At 47.8% G+C, this 14,902-nt stretch overlaps 1 protein-coding gene across 1 annotated transcript in view; it reads right to left on the bottom strand.

Annotated features, from left to right (window-relative positions):
* ecpas (Ecm29 proteasome adaptor and scaffold) overlaps positions 1-14,902 on the bottom strand; it is a 50,019-nt gene that overhangs the window by 19,250 nt on the left and 15,867 nt on the right. The window contains exons 15-26 of the mRNA XM_031814600.1: positions 13,164-13,267; positions 12,372-12,495; positions 12,156-12,236; positions 11,462-11,690; positions 10,832-10,923; positions 10,357-10,491; positions 8,651-8,822; positions 8,203-8,375; positions 7,605-7,706; positions 6,416-6,539; positions 5,625-5,770; positions 5,169-5,223 (exon numbers count right to left, since the gene is read on the bottom strand). Coding sequence (XP_031670460.1) covers positions 5,169-5,223; positions 5,625-5,770; positions 6,416-6,539; positions 7,605-7,706; positions 8,203-8,375; positions 8,651-8,822; positions 10,357-10,491; positions 10,832-10,923; positions 11,462-11,690; positions 12,156-12,236; positions 12,372-12,495; positions 13,164-13,267 — 1,537 coding nt within the window. The remainder of the gene's footprint in view (positions 1-5,168; positions 5,224-5,624; positions 5,771-6,415; positions 6,540-7,604; positions 7,707-8,202; positions 8,376-8,650; positions 8,823-10,356; positions 10,492-10,831; positions 10,924-11,461; positions 11,691-12,155; positions 12,237-12,371; positions 12,496-13,163; positions 13,268-14,902) is intronic.

The raw sequence follows: 14,902 nt of genomic DNA, 5'->3' as shown, positions 1-14,902 counted from the left end.
GTTACGGGGTCTGAGACGCCGAAGCTTCCCACCATTAGCTCTGACAAATTGAAAACTCTGGTCATTGGCGACTCCATTACCCGCAGTATTAGACTTAAAGCGAATCATCCAGCGATCATACACTGTTTACCCGGGGGCAGGGCTACCGACGTTAAGGCTAATCTGAAGATGGTGCTGGCTAAAGCTAAAACTGGCGAGTGTAGAGAGTATAGAGATATTGTTATCCACGTCGGCACCAACGATGTTAGGATGAAACAGTCAGAAATCACTAAGCGCAACATAGCTTCTGCGTGCATATCAGCTAGAAAGATGTGTCGGCATCGAGTAATTGTCTCTGGCCCCCTCCCAGTTAGGGGGAGTGATGAGCTCTACAGCAGAGTCTCACAACTCAATCGCTGGTTGAAAACTGTTTTCTGCCCCTCCCAAAAGTTAGAATTTGTAGATAATTGGCCCTCTTTCTGGGACTCACCCACAAACAGGACCAAGCCTGACCTGCTGAGGAGTGACGGACTCCATCCTAGCTGGAGGGGTGCTCTCATCTTATCTACCAACATAGACAGGGCTCTAACTCCTCTAGCTCCACAATGAAATAGGGTGCAGGCCAGGCAGCAGGCTGTTAGCCAGCCTGCCAGCATAGTGGAGTCTGCCATTAGCACAGTCAGTGTAGTCAGCTCAGCTATCACCATTGAGACCGTGTCTGTGCCTCGACCTAGGTTGGGCAAAACTAAACATGGCGGTGTTCGCCTTAGCAATCTCACTAGGATAAAGACCACCTCCATTCCTGTCATTACTGAAAGAGATCATGATACCTCACATCTCAAAATAGGGCTACTTAATGTTAGATCCCTTACTTCAAAGGCAATTATAGTCAATGAACTAATCACTGATCATAATCTTGATGTGATTGGCCTGACTGAAACATGGCTTAAGCCTGATGAATTTACTGTTTTAAATGAGGCCTCACCTCCTGGCTACACTAGTGACCATATCCCCCGTGCATCCCGCAAAGGCGGAGGTGTTGCTAACATTTACGATAGCAAATTTCAATTTACAAAAAAAAAAATGACATTTTCGTCTTTTGAGCTTCTAGTCATGAAATCTATGCAGCCTACTCAATCACTTTTTATAGCTACTGTTTACAGGCCTCCTGGGCCATATACAGCGTTTCTCACTGAGTTCCCTGAATTCCTATCGGACCTTGTAGTCATAGCAGATAATATTCTAATCTTTGGTGACTTTAATATTCACATGGAAAAGTCCACAGACCCACTCCAAAAGGCTTTCGGAGCCATCATCGACTCAGTGGGTTTTGTCCAACATGTCTCTGGACCCACTCACTGTCACAGTCATACGCTGGACCTAGTTTTGTCCCATGGAATAAATGTGGTGGATCTTAATGTTTTTCCTCATAATCCTGGACTATCGGACCACCATTTTATTACGTTTGCAATTGCAACAAATAATCTGCTTAGACCCCAACCAAGGAACATCAAAAGTCGTGCTATAAATTCACAGACAACACAAAGATTCCTTGATGCCCTTCCAGACTCCCTCTGCCTACCCAAGGACGCCAGAGGACAAAAATCAGTTAACCACCTAACTGAGGATCTCAATCTAACCTTGCGCAATACCCTAGATGCAGTTGCACCCCTAAAAACTAAAAAAATGTCTCATAAGAAACTAGCTCCCTGGTACACAGAAAATACCCGAGCTCTGAAGCAAGCTTCCAGAAAATTGGAACGGAAATGGCGCCACACCAAACTGGAAGTCTTCCGACTAGCTTGGAAGGACGGTACCGTGCAGTACCGTAGAGCCCTTACTGCTGCTCGATCATCCTATTTTTCTAACTTAATTGAGGAAAATAAGAACAATCCAAAATTCCTTTTTAATACTGTCGCAAAGCTAACTAAAAAGCAGCATTCCCCAAGAGAGGATGACTTTCACTTTAGCAGTGATAAATTCATGAACTTCTTTGAGGAAAAGATTATGATTATTAGAAAGCAAATTACGGACTCTTTAAACCTGCGTATTCCTCCAAACCTCAGTTGTCCTGAGTCTGCACAACTCTGCCAGGACCTAGGATCAAGAGAGACGCTCAAGTGTTTTAGTACTATATCTCTTGACACAATGATGAAAATAATCATGGCCTCTAAACCTTCAAGCTGCATACTGGACCCTATTCCAACTAAACTACTGAAAGAGCTGCTTCCTGTGCTTGGCCCTCCTATGTTGAACATAATAAACGGCTCTCTATCCACTGGATGTGTACCAAACTCACTAAAAGTGGCAGTAATAAAGCCTCTCTTGAAAAAGCCAAACCTTGACCCAGAAAATATAAAAAACTATCGGCCTATATCGAATCTTCCATTCCTCTCAAAAATTTTAGAGAAGGCTGTTGCGCAGCAACTCACTGCCTTCCTGAAGACAAACAATGTATACGAAATGCTTCAGTCTGGTTTTAGACCCCATCATAGCACTGAGACGGCACTTGTGAAGGTGGTAAATGACATTTTAATGGCATTGGACCGAGGCTCTGCATCTGTCCTCGTGCTCCTAGACTTTAGTGCTGCTTTTGATACCATCGATCACCACATTCTTTTGGAGAGATTGGAAACCCAAATTGGTCTACACGGACATGTTCTGGCCTGGTTTAGATCTTATCTGTCGGAAAGATATCAGTTTGTCTCTGTGAATGGTTTGTCCTCTGACAAATCAACTGTAAATTTCGGTGTTCCTCAAGGTTCCGTTTTAGGACCACTATTGTTTTCACTATATATTTTACCTCTTGGGGATGTTATTCTTTCACTGCTATGCGGATGACACACAGCTGTACATTTCAATGAAACATGGTGAAGCCCCAAAATTGCCCTCGCTAGAAGCATGTGTTTCAGACATAAGGAAGTGGATGGCTGCAAACTTTCTACTATTAAACTCGGACAAAACAGAGATGCTTGTTCTAGGTCCCAAGAAACAAAGAGATCTTCTGTTGAATCTGACAATTAATCTTAATGGTTGTACAGTCGTCTCAAATAAAACTGTGAAGGACCTCGGCGTTACTCTGGACCCTGATCTCTCTTTTGAAGAACATATCAAGACCATTTCGAGGACAGCTTTTTTCCATCTACGTAACATTGCAAAAATCTGAAACTTTCTGTCCAAAAATGATGCAGAAAAATTAATCCATGCTTTTGTCACATCTAGGTTAGACTACTGCAATGCTCTATTTTCCGGCTACCCGGATAAAGCACTAAATAAACTTCAGTTAGTGCTAAATACGGCTGCTAGAATCCTGACTAGAACCAAAAAATTTGATCATATTACTCCAGTGCTAGCCTCTCTACACTGGCTTCCTGTCAAAGCAAGGGCTGATTTCAAGGTTTTACTGCTAACCTACAAAGCATTACATGGGCTTGCTCCTACCTATCTCTCTGATTTGGTCCTGCCGTACATACCTATACGTACGCTACGGTCACAAGACGCAGGCCCAGGAGTGGGAAGGTGAACGGAAAGGCTCTGGAGCAACGAACCGCCCTTGCTGTCTCTGCCTGGCCGGTTCCCCTCTTTCCACTGGGATTCTCTGCCTCTAACCCTATTACAGGGGCTGAGTCACTGGCTTGCTGGGGCTCTCTCATGCCGTCCCTGGAGGGGGTGCGTCACCTGAGTGGGTTGATTCACTGTTGTGGTCATCCTGTCTGGGTTGGCGCCCCCCCCCTTGGGTTGTGCCGTGGCGGAGATCTTTGTGGGCTATACTCAGCCTTGTCTCAGGATGGTAAGTTGGTGGTTGAAGATATCCCTCTAGTGGTGTGGGGGCTGTGCTTTGGCAAAGTGGGTGGGGTTATATCCTTCCTGTTTGGCCCTGTCCGGGGGTGTCCTCGGATGGGGCCACAGTGTCTCCTGACCCCTCCTGTCTCAGCCTCCAGTATTTATGCTGCAGTAGTTTATGTGTCGGGGGGCTGGGGTCAGTTTGTTATATCTGGAGTACTTCTCCTGTCCTATTCGGTGTCCTGTGTGAATCTAAGTGTGCGTTCTCTAATTCTCTCCTTCTCTCTTTCTTTCTCTCTCTCTCGGAGGACCTGAGCCCTAGGACCATGCCCCAGGACTACCTGACATGATGACTCCTTGCTGTCCCCAGTCCACCTGGCCATGCTGCTGTTCCAGTTTCAACTGACCTGAGCCCTAGGACCATGCCCCAGGACTACCTGACATGATGACTCCTTGCTATCCCCAGTCCACCTGGCCATGCTGCTGCTCCAGTTTCAACTTCCACCTGACTGTGCTGCTGCTCCAGTTTCAACTGTTCTGCCTTATTATTATTCGACCATGCTGGTCATTTATGAACATTTGAACATCTTGGCCATGTTCTGTTATAATCTCCACCCGGCACAGCCAGAAGAGGACTGGCCACCCCACATAGCCTGGTTCCTCTCTAGGTTTCTTCCTAGGTATTGGCCTTTCTAGGGAGTTTTTCCTAGCCACCGTGCTTCTACACCTGCATTGCTTGCTGTTTGGGGTTTTAGGCTGGGTTTCTGTACAGCACTTTGAGATATCAGCTGATGTACGAAGGGCTATATAAATAAATTTGATTTGATTTGATTTGTGTTACCCCCATTCTACACACACCAGTCCTATGATCCACTGTGTTACCCCCATTCTACACACATCAGTCCTGTGATCAACTGCGTTACCCCCATCAGTCCTATGATCCACTGTGTTATCCCCATTCTACACACATCAGTCCTGTGATCCACTGTGTTACCCCCATCAGTCCTATTATCCACTGTGTTACCCCCATTCTACACACATCAGTCCTACGATCCACTGTGTTACCCCCATTCTACACACAATCAGTCCTACGATCCACTGTGTTACCCCCATTCTACACACAATCAGTCCTACGATCCACTGTGTTACCCCCATTCTACACACAATCAGTCCTACGGTCCACTGTGTTACCCCCATTCTACACACATCAGTCCTACGATCCACTGTGTTACCCCCATTCTACACACAATCAGTCCTACGATCCACTGTGTTACCCCCATTCTACACACATCAGTCCTACGATCCACTGTGTTACCCCCATTCTACCCCCATCAGTCCTGTGGTCCACCGTTACCCCCATTGAGCTTATTATTGTGGTCTGAGTGATCATGGAGTCGTTGACTCACCATCAGGGTCTGACAGGATGGAGATGAAAGCCGTCTGGATCTCCTTCAGGTGAGACTGGAAGATGAGACAAAAAGGTCAAGAGAGTCAATAACTCACAAAGGATGTAGTTCTCCATCACTTTCCTCTGTTATCTTGGATCTCAGACTTGACATTTGACCCCCCCCCCCCCCCCACCACCACCACACTCTTGACCTTTCAATCAAGTCTGAGCCCTTGACCCCCCCAGCCCTAACCCCCGATCTCTAACCCCCCAGTGTCGGTACCCTGATCTCTTTGCGCTGGTGTAGCTTCTTGACCCTCGACCCCTAGTGTCCGTACCCTGATCTCTTTGTGCTGGTGCAGCTCCTTGACCCCCCCAGCCCTGACCCCTAACCCCTGAACCCCAGCCAGTCATACTGTACCCTGATCTTTGTGCTGGTGCAGCTTCTTGACCCCCCGACCCCTAGTGTCCGTACCCTGATCTCTTTGTGCTGGTGCAGCTTCTTCACCAGAGAGAGCAGCCATATACAGGCAGCCTGTCTGACGTGGGGGTTTTGACTTGGGATGTACTTAGCCAGGATAGAGTTCAGCACCCACGGAACCACATCGTTATTCTCCACATCTGACAGGGAGACAAGAGGATTGGACAGTTACGACAGTAAAAAAAACAACCAATAGAAAATAAGAAGATAAGAACCAAATCAATCAGAGCTGTGTTTCACACCACAGGAAGGGTTGAACCACTGTGGATGGAAGGCTTGAACCACTGTGGATTGAGGGATTGAACCACTGTGGATTGAGGGATTGAACCACTGTGGATTGAGGGATTGAACCACTGTGGGTTGAGGGATTGAACCACTGTGGGTTGAGGGATTGAACCACTGTGGATTGAGGGTTTGAACCACTGTGGATTGAACCACTGTGGATTGAGGGGATTGAACCACTGTGGATTGAGGGGATTGAACCACTGTGGATTGAGGGGATTGAACCACTGTGGATTGAGGGGATTGAACCACTGTGGATTGAGGGGATTGAACCACTGTGGATTGAGGGGATTGAACCACTGTGGATTGAGGGGATTGAACCACTGTGGATTGAGGGGATTGAACCACTGTGGATTGAGGGGATTGAACCACTGTGGATTGAGGGGATTGAACCACTGTGGATTGAGGGATGGAACCACTGTGGATTGAGGGATAGAACCACTGTGGATTGAGGGATGGAACCACTGTGGATTGAAGGATGGAACCACTGTGTGTAGTCTTACTGTCTGGGGGACTGTATTGTTCCTCAGTACAGGTCCAGGGGTCCCTGGCAGCTCCAGAACTGGTCCCTATAGCAGCACTGGTGATGGCCTCACCTACTGTAAACTGTAGTTCTACCTGTTTGGCCTGGGAGACAGAGAGGGGGGGGGGGGAGAGAGAGAGAGAGGGGGGGGGGGGGGGGGGGGAGGAGGAGAGAAAGAGAAACAGAGGAGGGGAGAGAAAGAGAAACAGAGGGGGGGAGAGAAACAGATGGGGGGGGAGAGAAAGAGAAACAGAGGGGGGGGAGAGAAAGAGAAACAGAGGGGGGGGAGAGAAAGAGAAACAGAGGGGGGGGAGAGAAAGAGAAACAGAGGGGGGGAGAGAAACAGAGGGGGAGAGAAAGAGAAACAGGGGGGGGAGAAACAGAGGGGGAGGAAGAGGGGGGAGAAAGAGAAACAGAGGGGGGGGGGAGAGAAAGAGAAACAGAGGGGGGGGAGAGAAAGAGAAACAGAGGGGGGGAGAGAAAGAGAAACAGAGGGGGGGAGAGAAAGAGAAACAGAGGGGGGGAGAGAAAGAGAAACAGAGGGGGGGAGAGAAAGAGAAACAGAGGGGGGGAGAGAAAGAGAAACAGAGGGGGGGAGAGAAAGAGAAACAGAGGGGGGGAGAGAAAGAGAAACAGAGGGGGGGAGAGAAAGAGAAACAGAGGGGGGGAGAGAAAGAGAAACAGAGGGGGGGAGAGAAAGAGAAACAGAGGGGGGGAGAGAAAGAGAAACAGAGGGGGGAGAGAAACAGAAACAGAGGGGGGGGGAGTGAAAGAGAAACAGAGGGGGGGAGAAAGAGAAACAGAGGGGGGGGAGAGAAACAGAGGGGGAGGAAGAGGGGGGAGAAAGAGAAACAGAGGGGGAGGAAGAGGGGGGAGAAAGAGGTGGAAAGGGTTTAAATTCTCTCTTCTCATCATGTCAGTTCTTTCTGCATGATAAACAAGGTCCTATGAAGCTTTATGAATGTCTTATGAAGCTTAATTTAGGTATTATGAAGCTTTACGAGTGTCTTATGAAGCTTCAAAGGTCCTATGAAGCTTTATGAAGGTCCTATGAAGTCTTATGAAGGTCCTATGAAGCTTCAAAGGTCCTATGAAGCTTTATGAAGGTCCTATGAAGCTCCATAAAAGGTCTTAAAAGGCTCCATTAGATGAGAGCCAGTCCCCCTTACCTCCACAGAGTCCATGAGCCCCTGCAGCAGCTTCTTCTGGTGGGCAAAGTCTCCATCTCCCACTGGTAGATAACCCAGAGTCTGGATGGCTCTCTCCTTCATCTGAACAGACAGAGACCACATGAATACATCTAACTATTAACTACACCTGTCTACCTAACAGTCTGGATGGCTCCTCTCCATCTGAACAGACAGAGACCACATGAATACATCTAACTATTAACTACACCTGTCTACCTAACAGTCTGGATGGCTCCTCTCCTTCATCTGAACAGACAGAGACCACATCTAACTAACTACACCAGTCTACCTAACAGTCTGGATGGCTCCTCTCCATCTGAACAGACAGAGACCACATGAATACATCTAACTATTAACTACACCTGTCTACCTAACAGTCTGGATGGCTCCTCTCCTCCTGGACAGACATAAAGGGAGTTGGATTCGAGTCTCTCTTCATATCAATAGTTATGTCCATTATAAAAATGGTTCAAACCAATTCATTTACAACGTATTTAAAATATCCCCAGAGTGTAATTATCACGGTATAGCATCACAACCCATCTGTACATCGAAACGCCAATGTATCCATGGTTACCTTGAGGGTCTCTTTCCCAGAGGGGATGCGAGCCAGCATCTTCTCCACCACGGCTAGTTTGGTGAATCCCTCTCCTTCTGAAGGGATGAGCAGAGGCCCGTTCCTCCCGATCTCCCCGAGGGCTGTACAGGCAGCGACAGCGAGCAGAGGGGAACCACTGTCTAGGAAAGAGCCTAGGAACACACACACACACACACACACACACACACACACACACACACACACACACACACACACACATCATTGGATCGAAAGGTTCTCTTTTACTGCCTCGACTATACCTTTCTTCCTTAAACTGTCTTCTTTCCACAAATATATTTTAAAATGATAAATATGAGTAATTTCTTGTAACAATGTGAATTAGCATAAAACTGGTCAAAAATAATTAGCATAAAAAAAAAAAAAAAGAGTAAATATTATCTGAAAAACAACGGTGACCGTCACCTACCGATGGCTTTGGTTGCTATAGCGACCAGCTCCTCGTCCTCCTTGGGCGTGTCGTTCATCCTCTGTTCCCGGTTGAGGGCGGAGTCTCCGTTAGCGAAGGACTTCCTCTTGCTCATGTACCTGGCCACCATGTAGCCCAGCGCCATGATGGCTCCGTGCTGGGTCTCGGGGCTCTGCAGTTTCCAACAGGGAATACAGGTTTTACTTTCAGCTCAGTGAAACTGGGACAACTTTTGCTTCAGTACATTATATTACAGACCAGGGAAAACTGGGTCCTATTATGTGCTGCAAATATATGTGAAAATAAACATTTCACGCCTTGGCCTACATACAGGAGGGGGAGGGGCTACAGACGTGTGTATCTACAGGAGGGGCTACAGACGTGTGTATCTACAGGAGGGGCTACAGACGTGTGTATCTACAGGAGGGGCTACAGACGTGTGTATCTACAGGAGGGGCTACAGACGTGTGTATCTACAGGAGGGGCTACAGACGTGTGTATCTACAGGAGGGGGAGGGGCTACAGACGTGTGTATCTACAGGAGGGGGAGGGGCTACAGACGTGTGTATCTACAGGAGGGGGAGGGGCTACAGACGTGTGTATCTACAGGAGGGGGAGGGGCTACAGACATGTGTATCTACAGGAGGGGGAGGGGCTACAGACATGTGTATCTACAGGAGGGGGAGGGGCTACAGACGTGCGTATCTACAGGAGGGGGAGGGGCTACAGACGTGCGTATCTACAGGAGGGGGGAGCTACAGACGTGCGTATCTACAGGAGGGGGGAGCTACAGACGTGCGTATCTACAGGAGGGGGGAGCTACAGACGTGCGTATCTACAGGAGGGGGGAGCTACAGACGTGCGTATCTACAGGAGGGGGGAGCTACAGACGTGCGTATCTACAGGAGGGGGGAGCTACAGACGTGCGTATCTACAGGAGGGGGGAGCTACAGACGTGCGTATCTACAGGAGGGGGAGGGGCTACAGACGTGCGTATCTACAGGAGGGGGAGGGGCTACAGACGTGCGTATCTACAGGAGAGAGAGGGGCTACAGACGTGCGTATCTACAGGAGGGGGAGGGGCTACAGACGTTGTATCTACAGGAGGGGGAGGGGCTACAGACGTTGTATCTACAGGAGGGGGAGGGGCTACAGACGTGTGTATCTACAGGAGGGGCTACAGACGTGTGTATCTACAGGAGGGGCTACAGACGTGCGTATCTACAGGAGGGGGAGGGGCTACATACGTGCGTATCTACAGGAGGGGGAGGGGCTACATACGTGCGTATCTACAGGAGGGAGGGGCTACATACGTGCGTATCTACAGGAGGGGGGAGCTACATACGTGCGTATCTACAGGAGGGGGGAGCTACAGACGTGCGTACCTACAGGAGGGGGAGGGGCTACATACGTTGTATCTACAGGAGGGGGAGGGGCTACAGACGTGCGTATCTACAGGAGGGGGAGGGGCTACAGACGTGCGTATCTACAGGAGGGGGAGGAGCTACAGACGTGCGTATCTACAGGAGGGGGAGGAGCTACAGACGTGCGTATCTACAGGAGGGGGGAGCTACAGACGTGCGTATCTACAGGAGGGGGGCGCTACAGACGTGCGTATCTACAGGAGGGGGGAGCTACAGACGTGCGTATCTACAGGAGGGAGGGGCTACATACGTGTGTATCTACAGGAGGGAGGGGCTACATACGTGTGTATCTTTAGTGATCTTGATGAGCGTCTGAACGGCAGTCTTCAGCTCGTTTCCTGACATGGTGGACACCACCACAGCGTAGAGCTGAGCTGCTAGCTCCCTTAGGTCCTCCTTGTTGGTGTTCATTAGACTCTGCGGAGGGGAAATGTAGTATTAGCATCAGTTAGCATTAGCGTAGCATGAAGCATACCAAAGTATAATTTACAGAAGTAGCATCAACTAGCTTTAGCATAGCATGCAGCAAACCAACGTATATTTCACAGTAGTAGCGTCGACTAGCATTGGCCTAACATGTAGCATATCAAGGTAATATATCCGAGCAGTATATTACATTGCGTCGATTAGCGTAGCATTAGCATTGATCAACATTCCAATGAATATTTTACACAAGTAGCGTCAATTAGCATTAGCATACCTAGGTATCTTTTACAGTGGTAGCATCAATTAGCAAAGCACGCAGCATGATTATTACCTTGATCCAGTCGATCTTGTGGATAAACATGGGGGCCAGGTTGTGAGGACAGACAGACACCACCTCCAGGAGACAGTACATCACAGGGACTCCTATCAAAATAAAATCAAGAATGAAAAATGTAAAAACATACAATGTAGCTATACATTTTGGTATCAGTTATAAGGTATGAATGATGCATTTACTAGCCTGGAATCCAAACAGATATGCTCACTTCACAATATCAACAACGGTGATATTGGATCCCAGGCCTGTAAACACGTGAGTAATTTGCATAGCATGCAGCATACCAACGTATATTTTACAGTAGTAGCATTGACTAGCATTTCTTAGCATTGGCCTAGCAATGTAGCATATCAAGGTACTAAATCTGAGTAGTGTATAGTACATAGCGTCAATTAGCGTAGCATTAGCATTCCGATGAATATGTTCCATAAGTAGCGTCAATTAGCATACCACGGTATCTTGTACAGGTATGAATAATGCATTTACTAGCCTGGAATCCAATATCAACAACGGCAAAACGGAGCATGCCATTTTGGATCCCAGGCCTGTAAACACGTGAGTATTTGGAGACGAGGAGACAAGATAAGGAAACAAAGACAAAAAGGAAGTCATCACATCACTCACCTCCTACAGCAGACAGCAGCTGCTGCAGTAGCTCCATGTAGACCTGCACAGGGTTGACCTCTGCCCCCTTGGTTCCAGTGGAGGACGGGGAGGTCAGGGGTTCGTTGGAGAGCAGGGCGTGCGTGTAGCGTCCGATGGCAGGCGCGTCGTCCTGCATGTCCGCCAGGCTCTTGGAGACGGGCGTGGCCCCGGCACTGTGGGCCAGACACATCCGCAGGTACAGCACGATCTGGAGACAGGAACCCGGGGGTTAGAAAAGGAAGTTGTGTCTATTAACAGGAAGTGCGGAAAGGTAATTATCTGTAGCCCCCATCGTTTTTCTCCCCCGTGTTTCGTTTCATTCTTTAAACTTCCCTCTTCAATTGTTTTGTGATTTGGCCAGTCATAAACAGCATGGACACATAGCCTGGTTCCTCTCTAGGTTTCTTCCTAAGTTTTGGCCTTTCTAGGGAGTTTTTCCTAGCCACCGTGCTTCTACACCTGCATTGCTTGCTGTTTGGAGTTTTAGGCTGGGTTTCTGTACAGCACTTTGAGATATCAGCTGATGTACGAAGGGCTATATAAATACATTTGATTTGATTTGGACGTTCATACAACTATGTCGTTGAATTAGTTTGTCTTACCTCGCCAAACGCAGAAGGGTTAGGGTCAGGGTTAGGGGTTAGGGTCATGTAGTTGAATTGGTTTGTCTTACCTCGCCAAACGCAGAAGGGTTGAAGGGGAGAGTGTACGTCCCCACGATGTACTTAGCCGGCGTCTTCATCCTCTGAGCAGCCTAAAGAACAGACCAGATCAACAGGGCTGTGAAGACATACTGCTGACACACCTGTACCTCTACATTACCTTAGAGAGTAAATGATGTAATGACAGGGGCTCGATCTGGGACAAGGGGGGGGGGTTACGCTCTCACCTTCTCCTGGATGTAGGCCACCATGTCAGGGAATGAGGGCATGGGTTTACGGCCCTCTTTCTCCGAGTTCTTAGCAGGCAGAGCCCTCAAGACACGCTGGGCCTCGCTGCATACCTCTTCTCTCCTATAATAAACACACCATAGAGACACTGAGGTCAGGACACTGGGCCTCTCTCCTATAATAAACACACCATAGAGACACTGAGGTCAGGACACTGGGCCTCTCTCCTATAATAAACACACCATAGAGACACTGAGGTCAGGACACTGGGCCTCTCTCCTATAATAAACACACCATAGAGACACTGGGCCTCTCTCCTATAATAAACACACCATAGAGACACTGAGGTCAGGACACTGGGCCTCTCTCCTATAATAAACACACCATAGAGACACTGGGCCTCTCTCCTATAATAACAGACCATAGAGACACTGAGGTCAGGACACTGGGCCTCTCTCCTATAATAAACACACCATAGAGACACTGAGGTCAGGACACTGGGCCTCTCTCCGATAATAACACACCATAGAGACACTGAGGTCAGGACACTGGGCCTCTCTCCTATAATAACACACCATAGAGACACTGAGGTCAGGACACTGGGCCTCTCTCCTATAATAACACACCATAGAGACACTGAGGTCAGGACACTGGGCCTCTCTCCTATAATAACACACCATAGAGACACTGAGGTCAGGACACTGGGCCTCTCTCCTATAATAACAGACTTCCTATATGTTTTTTCTCAGTGTGTGTGTGCGCGCGCGCGCGTGTCTAGTGTTGAGACTTACGGGTCCCCAGCAGCCAATAGGAGCAAGTATCTGGAGGGCACGTGATCAGGAGCGAATACCGTGCTGGCGTACTTCATTGCCACCTGACGCACCTGCACCTCCGGCTGACCAATCACAACACAGAAGAACACAATATTCAGAACTTTGACTGACCAATCAGAAAGCAATACTCCAACTTAAATCATCTAGATTCTTCAGCAACACTATATTCAGACACAGTGACATTCTGGAACACTTGGACAACAGTGACATTCAGCAACACTATATTCAGACACAGTGACATTCTGGAACACTTGGACAACAGTGACATTCTGGACAACAGTGACATTCTGGACAACAGTGACATTCTGGAACACTTGGACAACAGTGACATTCTGGACAACAGTGACATTCTGGACAACAGTGACATTCTGGAACACTTGGACAACAGTGACATTCTGGAACACTTGGACAACAGTGACATTCTGGAACACTTGGACAACAGTGACATTCTGGAACACTTGGACAACAGTGACATTCTGGAACACTTGGACAACAGTGACATTCTGGAACACTTGGACAACAGTGACATTCTGGAACACTTGGACAACAGTGACATTCTGGAACACTTGGACAACAGTGACATTCTGGAACACTTGGACAACAGTGACATTCTGGAACACTTGGACAACAGTGACATTCTGGAACACTTGGACAACAGTGACATTCTGGAACACTTGGACAACAGTGACATTCTGGAACACTTGGACAACAGTGACATTCTGGAACACTTGGACAACAGTGACATTCTGGAACACTTGGACAACAGTGACATTCTGGAACACTTGGACAACAGTGACATTCTGGAACACTTGGACAACAGTGACATTCTGGAACACTTGGACAACAGTGACATTCTGGAACACTTGGACAACAGTGACATTCTGGAACACTTGGACAACAGTGGCATTCTGGAACACTTGGACAACAGTGACATTCTGGAACACTTGGACAACAGTGACATTCTGGAACACTTGGACAACAGTATTCCCTACAATGACGACAAAATATAAAAACACGCGCCATATATTCCTGGTAAATTAAATCACATGTTTCTTCTACATCCTAGCTAGTAGAACTAGTAATATTTCATATACAAATCATAGAGAGATCATAGGACAGGGGTCAGAAACCGGTGGACTGTGGGGGTTTGTTGGACCCCCCCCCCCCCCCCAAAGGAACAAGAACCAGGGCAAAACAAGACATGAATCAACATTAGGGTTTAGTTTTGGAAATCAGTTCAAGTATTACCATCTATAAAGAAAAATAGATATATGATGGTGTCTCAATGTAGTCAAGGTATGAAATTATAGTTATTTTCAAATAAAATCTATTTTTTGGTCTTAGTTGTGTTCAATATGCCTTTTACAAATTACTGCAATTAAGTTCCGGCCCCCTGATCATCCTCTCCGACAATAATCGTCTCACAGCTGAATCTAGTTGCCTACCCCCGTCATAGGAGAAACCAGAGCTTCCACCCGGTTGAGTACTGCTTCCTGTAGGTTAACGTGTCATAGGAGAAACTAGAGCTTCCTGTAGGTTAACGTGTCAGAGGAGAAACCAGAGCTTCCATCCGGTTGAGTACTGCTTCCTGTAGGTTAGCGTGTTGTAGGAGAAACCAGAGCTTCCATCTGGTTGAATACTGCTTCCTGTAGGTTAACGTGTCGTAGGAGAAATGGCCCCCTGTAGGTTAGCGTGTT

Source organism: Oncorhynchus kisutch, unplaced genomic scaffold (genome assembly GCF_002021735.2).
Source record: "Oncorhynchus kisutch isolate 150728-3 unplaced genomic scaffold, Okis_V2 Okis07a-Okis12b_hom, whole genome shotgun sequence".
Taxonomy (NCBI): domain Eukaryota; kingdom Metazoa; phylum Chordata; class Actinopteri; order Salmoniformes; family Salmonidae; genus Oncorhynchus; species Oncorhynchus kisutch.
Note: the sequence above shows the minus strand (reverse complement) of the source record. Positions and strands in the feature narration are given on the sequence as shown.